The 6,972-nt window shown below is 41.2% G+C and overlaps 1 protein-coding gene across 1 annotated transcript; it reads left to right on the top strand.

Annotated features, from left to right (window-relative positions):
• Nucleotides 1-1,307: 1,307 nt before the first annotated feature.
• Nucleotides 1,308-6,394, top strand: LOC147963341 (wall-associated receptor kinase 1-like). Its single transcript, XM_087528085.1, has 4 exons — nucleotides 1,308-2,198; nucleotides 3,779-4,270; nucleotides 4,679-4,828; nucleotides 4,908-6,394. The coding sequence occupies exons 1-4, from the start codon at nucleotides 1,313-1,315 to the stop codon at nucleotides 6,158-6,160; spliced, it is 2,781 nt and encodes a 926-aa protein (XP_087384211.1). The 5' UTR covers nucleotides 1,308-1,312; the 3' UTR covers nucleotides 6,161-6,394.
• Nucleotides 6,395-6,972: the final 578 nt, after the last annotated feature.

The raw sequence follows: 6,972 nt of genomic DNA, 5'->3' as shown, positions 1-6,972 counted from the left end.
TACATGTATATAATTGTGACTGGTGAGCTGCCGCTATGCAGCCCGTGTACAAACAAAACTGACTACGTTGTCATTTCCAGCAACAGTTTGTGGTGTCCACGCAATTTCTCAACAACCCCGTGTAATTAATAATTCAACTTGCCACGTTGCTTGATCACGCTGCTTTGCTCAACTGAGCCTTCAGTATGCTTCTTGTCATGTCAACAACTGATGGCGTGCTACAAATATCCCTCCAGTCTCTATAGACGTAAGAAACGGCGTGCCCTTCGTGTTCCACCTGACGTCTCTGTCGGTCCTTGTTTGTCAGAGTAGTCTTGGTTGTGCTTTGTGCGGGGAAACCCCTGTGTGAAAACACGAGGCTTCTTGTTAGCTTCCACAACATCTGGGTGGAGCATGTGTCCGACAAACTTTAAACAGGAAAAGATAACGCTTCGCATTAACACAAATGATATTTATCATTTGTGGATCTAAATTTTTTAAACTACCGGAACAAAGTTGAAAACAAGCCCACAGTCTCCTATCACATGTATTGCATGCATAATCCACAAAGGGAATCACTACAAGAACAATGCCAGCACAACACGTAGTTTGGAAAATTACAGGCTAGTAAAATAAATCATCTGAAAAGGTGAATGAACCCCGCCCCTCACCAATTGGTTCCAAGCTCCCTGAGAAGTGGGTTCCAATCCTAGAGACAAAAAGTCATCCTCCGCTATCCTGCCGAGGCCAAAGCCCGTAACTTCCGTAGCACCAACTTCATCAAAGAGAACGTTGTCATAGCAGATGATCTTTTGACCTTTTTTGTTAAGTTAAACGAGGCCCTGAAAAACTTGAACAATGTTTCTATGCACCAGTATAAAAAATAAAGCTAAAAATACATTCAATGCTCTGACATACTACAAGATGAAGGGAAAGTTATGGCTACACTTGGATGCATTGCTCCCATGATTAACAGTAAATATAGCAACAAAGAAAAACAGGAAAAAGATGAAACTTTGTGGATTTGATTATGACTAAATGTTTTAGGTGCTTGGAGAAAAAATTGTTCCAATAAAAAAGAAGTCGATCATTTGATAAACAAGAAAGCTACTCCTTTTGTCCTAATCTCATCTTGTAAACAAAGACTTGAGCTACTCTTTCGTTTTTCTCCACAACGCGCAGTAGAACATTTAATTTGTTTTAAAGAAAATGGAGTACGAAAGTTCCATTCCATTTAGCTGAGTGATATTGGACAGGTATATAGAGCCAACGCTGGAAGCTAAAGCAGGGAGACACCTAAAGCTCAATACACCATTTCCCCTGGAATACTGTGATGAAGATGAGGCTCCTCTGCTTGCTCGCGCTGCTGTTGCTACGGGCGGCACTGGTGCAAGGAAGCCAAGCCTGGAACAGGAGTAGTCTTCCGTCCCTGGCCGGCTGCCAGAAGAGCTGTGGCAACCTGAGTTTCGAGTACCCATTCGGCATAGGGGCGGGCTGCTTCCGGCCGCCGCAGCGAGACTTTGAGCTCTTCTGCAATGACACCCATGGTGGCTCGCAGCAGCCCAGACTCTTCCTGCACGACGGCATCACCGAGGTAGCCGATGATATCATCACCAGCGATGGCTATGACTCACAAATAATTGAGGTATCATTTTCCCATTCCGTCTCAGTGAGGCCTGAGGTCGATGCCTACAACATATCCTGGAATCCTGGGAGATCTCCCACTGCCTATTCTTTACATTTAAACTTCACTGGTTGCGACTTCGACATGTATGTGCTCGAGCACGACACCAACAAGACAGTGGGTCAGTGCAATACTACATGCCCTGACGAAGATATCACGGATACGGTGGCCAGGCAGGACTGCAACGGTACTGGATGTTGCTCCGCCTATATTTACTCAGAGTCTGCTACCGGCTTGGACATCAAGTTTGTCCGCCACAAGATTGGAAAGCTGAAGTTCAAAGCGCACAGTAACCCAAGCTCCATATGGGATACAATTGAAGTAAACAGTGATTATGCCTCTATTTACTGGGCTATCGCCGTTGATGAACCTGGCCTCTTGCCAAACAGCAAAGATTATGCATGTCTCAGCAACCATAGCAGCAGTTACCTGCGGGATCAGTATCACTATACTGCTACTCCGGAGTATTATTGTCACTGTGACAGAGGTTACCTAGGCAATCCATACATAACCGATGGCTGCTCACGTGACAAAGGTAATTACTCTGAGATTTAAAAAACCTAATTTTTCTTAGTCAACTTTTTTTCTTACAGTATATACATACAGCAAATTTTCTTCAACAGTATACAGCAAAATAAAATAAAATTGAACAGTAATCAATCTTGTTCCCACATGCTCTCCTCTTTGGCGCAGCCAAGGCAACTCCCACTGGGTCGTATTTTAGTCTTGTTTCTTGCATGATGAGTTCATATATAGATATGGTTTCCCCAATGCATCGTATCCTAAAATGTTGCATCTTAGGGGCGAAAAGTCGTTTTGGATTTTGGGCTGATATGCTCCAGCATGAATATTAAAATAAAAAACGTAAAAAATATCAAAAATTTCTGATTAAAAAACTTAGCATGGACATGTCTCCTAACTGCATGCACATTTCCGTGAAGAAAACAGGTTTTTTTTAGCATCCATTTTTTCCCAAGACCACCCACAAGTCTTTTCTTCACGAAAATTTTCAGGTACTTAGAAGAAACAAAAATGTTTATTGTAAAATAAATCTGATTTTTAAAACTATTTTTCTTAATTTTACTGTTTGAGCATATAGGTTCAACCTTCGTTTTGAACTCCCGGTATCTTAGGCTCTTTTATTTCATAAGTTGTAGGATCATTCAACCATTTCTACGGTGCCACCTCCAATTTCATCTATGGCCTTATGGAAAGAGTTGTACTTATAATAAGATACTCCTTCTGTTTCTTTTGACTCCGCATACAAGATTTGTCTTAAGTCAGACTTGTAAAGCTTCAACAAGATTATGTTGAAAATATCAACATCTACAATACTAAAGATATATAATATGAAATTTAATTCCATGATACATCTAACGATATTTTTTTGACCCCGAAACCGTGGAACAATTGTTCTACGGTAATTTTTCATTAATAAAATACATCTGTCTCTCCTTACTTACAAAGGTGCCTCTTAGACTTTTGTCCGTGTGGCCCGGCTAAAAGCATGTACAACTTGGAGCACTTGGAGAGGCCTACCTGTTACCATCACGACTTAAACCGTTAGTATCAAGATAACTACGTGTTAATCTAAAAAATATCTTTTTAAAGAGAGGATAATCTCTAGCCTTTGCATAGATTGATACACACATCCATATATTATTTACTATTATAATAAATGACAATCAATGCCAAATATGGAAACTGAACAAATCGTCTTGCAGAAACAATTAAAAATCAAGGCCATCCACTTTGAACCTGCTTCGCGCAGCACCTCTGTAGTCCTATCATAAAACTTATGACCATGGAACATAATCCACCGGCCAAGCAACATGTGACCTAACAAAGGGCGCAAGGATCAAAGACAAAACCCTTGAGAAGGAATCGTTGTTCGCAATACATTGTTAGTTGGTCCAACCATACTCAAACATGGGGATATCACCCACCCCAAAGTAGAACTTCAAGTCAACACCTTCAACAAGGAATGGCATGTAGACGTGGACGCTGCCTGATCTAGCTCATATACATTTGGCATGTGGTTCTTTCATAGTAGTATCTGGTTAATAAAGCTCTAATTCCCTTGAAATAGATGCACTGACCTTTTTATGAAATCAGGGTACGATCCGATACAACGGAAGACCAACTGCTCTAGATGGTGTGGGAAAATCAGTGTCCCTTTCCCATTTGGCCTAGAGGATGGTTGTTCTGCAAGGATGTCATTTCAGCTCAATTGTACAAATTCTTCTTTGTCTACCCTCCAGTTTCTTGACATGAACTACAATACAGAATACATCACTTATGTAAAGAATATAAGTATCATGGAGGGGCTAGTGAATGTTAAATACAGCTTATATGCCGAAGAGTACCTTTCGGTGCGTGTACCTCAAGATCCAGGCCTCTATGTTGCCTCCGCAGGTGTAGTACCACAGCAGTGGGCTGTAGCCAATTTAACATGCCACGAGGCACATGAGAATAATACTGGATATGCATGTGTCAGCATGAATAGCACATGTTTGGGTGTCAAATCTGAACGAGAATATTATGGTTACCGTTGCACATGTATGCCCGGCTTTAATGGGAATCCATATATTGCGGATGGGTGCAAAGGTACACACTGCATCTCTCTGCCTCCTTCTCCTGCGTTGTGCACCGCCTAAATACTACTAATATGCAAAACGTACCTTTATTAGGGAAATGCCATAATAAATGGGTGATCGAACATCTTTTCGAGAATTGATACCTTTATATCTCAAAGTAAAAAAAACTTAGATATGAAAAAAAAACATGATCAAGCTCCACCTCTATACATACTTTGTGCACATGGTAACCTGTAAATAAGTTGTCTATGCACAAAGATCTGTATGAGTTCATCCTATAATTTCTGATGTGCCCCTAATGATAAATTACATAAAGCTCAAAATAACCTGTGCTGGTATTACGTGCAGGCACTAATGAACAACTTAATTACAATACTTATGTATTTTAATCTCGCATTACATATAATTATGGTTGCAGATGTTGATGAGTGCGAGACACCAGGCACATGTAATGGGATTTGCCATAACACTAAAGGAAGTCACTATTGCACTGAGTGTCCTAGTAATACAGTTTATGACACTGCAACAAAGATGTGCACATCGACCAAAAAACAAAATCTGGTACTAGGTGAGTCCATGGTACAACCAACTCCACATAATGAGCTACATAAAATCCCGAACAGTGATGATGGGCCTAATCATTCCAGGTATCGCCATTGGGATTAGCGTTGGTTTTGGAATTATACTTCTCATGTCAATTGCAATATTACTCATCCGTAGATGGAAAAAAGACATCAAGAACAAACTGCGAAGAAAGCATTTTCGGCAGAACCAAGGTCTACTCCTCGAACAATTGATATCGTCAGATGAAAATGCAAGTGACAACACTAAGATTTTCTCACTATCAGAGTTAGAAAAGGCAACAAATTACTTTGATCCCACACGTATCGTTGGTCGTGGAGGGCATGGCATGGTTTATAAAGGCATCTTATCCGACCAACGGGTAGTGGCCATAAAGAAGTCTAAAGTCATTGAGCAAGTTGAGATAAGCCAGTTTATCAATGAGGTTGCAGTCCTCTCCCAGGTAAATCACCGGAATATTGTGAAGCTCTTTGGTTGTTGTCTTGAGAGCGAAGTCCCACTGCTAGTGTATGACTTCATCCCTAATGGTTCATTATTTGGAATCCTTCATGCCAGTACCACTAGCAGCTCTGTCTTGTCCTGGGATGATTGTTTGAAAATTGCTGCACAAGCTGCTGGAGCACTCTATTACCTCCACTCGGCTGCTTCAGTATCAATATTTCATCGTGATGTGAAGTCCACTAACATACTCTTAGATGGAAATTACACTGCAAAAGTATCAGATTTCGGCGCTTCAAGGTTGGTTCCTATTGACCAAACTCATGTCGTTACAAATATACAAGGCACATTTGGATACTTGGATCCGGAATATTACCACACTGGTATGTTGAATGAGAAGAGTGATGTCTATAGTTTTGGTGTAGTACTTGTAGAGTTGCTGCTCAGAAAGAAGCCTATTTTTACAAGTGACTCTGGGCTAACGCAAAACTTGTCCAACTACTTCCTTTGGGAGATGAGGGAGAAACCACTTGCAGAAATAGTAGCTACTCAAGTTCTCGAGGAAGCAACAAATGAAGAGATTAATGATGTCGCCAATCTTGCGGAGACTTGCTTGCAACTACGAGGTGAAGAGAGACCTACAATGAAACAAGTGGAGATGAAACTACAGTATGTGCGATCTAAAAGGTTGAGTTCATGCCAGGTTGTTGCAAAAAATGAAGACATGCAACCCTTGTTAAGTGGACAAAGCCAAGACACTCTTCCGAGGTTGACTACTCCGAGTGGTATAGCAGACAGAGTTAATATAGCTTCTCAAAGGAACCAAAATTGCTACAGCTTGGAGCAAGAGTTCATGGCATCGGCGACTCTCCCACGCTAGTCCATCGTGTTCTTAGCACTAATGTTTGGTTGTCTACTTTTCCTATTGAAGTGCTATATCATTTGCCTCCTATGATGGAGAGGGTAAAGTATACTCTACACTGTATAATGCACTAAATAATGGGCGGTTTACACTGTCCAGATTGGAAAGTTTCATTCTTATTCTTGTCTTAACAAAAATTGTAATTGTGCTATGGATGTACCATATTATTATTCTATCCCGGCCGCATTGTGAATTGTAACATCCTGTTTTCATGTGTTAAAACAATTAAAAGCAAAGGATGTGACAACGTGTTCAAATCCAAGTAATGTATTTTACTTGGAGTTGCCCAAATAAATGGAAAAAAGTCAGTATATTAATGCAACGCCACTCCAGTTCTAATTAGGGTATCTTGTTCTAGCTTTAAAATTACCTTATCAAGCTCCGGAGGAACTCTTGTGGATAGAAATGATGCATCAACCCTAATCCAAGCACAGAACCCAAACTGTTTCAATACTTTTGGGTCATCGAACATGGGCAGACACCAGACAGCGATCACCCTAAGATCCACATAGTTGTTGGTAATCAGCCAGTGGAGGTTCATATATGATGACTTTCCGTGCACCAAGGCATCAAACCATGCTTCGTTGATGCAAAACATTGCAGCAGTGGCAATGCCCGTCTGGCCCTCTGTTGCGGTAGGCTTGGAGCCTGAACATTCCTTGATGAGGCGATATCGCAGGTTCGCTTGCTCATGTCGTCCACCTCAGCCCTCCTTCACCTCCTTGGCGATGCACCACAAAATGGTTGCGGTGGATACAAACCAAGATTAT

The sequence above is a fragment of the Triticum urartu genome, chromosome 6A (genome assembly GCF_056163025.1).
Source record: "Triticum urartu cultivar PI428250 chromosome 6A, HENAU_Tu73, whole genome shotgun sequence".
Taxonomy (NCBI): domain Eukaryota; kingdom Viridiplantae; phylum Streptophyta; class Magnoliopsida; order Poales; family Poaceae; genus Triticum; species Triticum urartu.
Note: the sequence above shows the minus strand (reverse complement) of the source record. Positions and strands in the feature narration are given on the sequence as shown.

Excerpts from the sequence above, each read along its gene's own strand:
- LOC147963341 (XM_087528085.1), top strand. The coding sequence starts at position 1,313 with ATGAAGATGAGGCTCCTCTGCTTGCTCGCGCTGCTGTTGCTACGGGCG. Across the intron at positions 2,199-3,778 it reads TGGCTGCTCACGTGACAAAG|GGTACGATCCGATACAACGG; the intron begins GTAATTACTCTG and ends TTATGAAATCAG. Across the intron at positions 4,829-4,907 it reads AAAACAAAATCTGGTACTAG|GTATCGCCATTGGGATTAGC; the intron begins GTGAGTCCATGG and ends TAATCATTCCAG.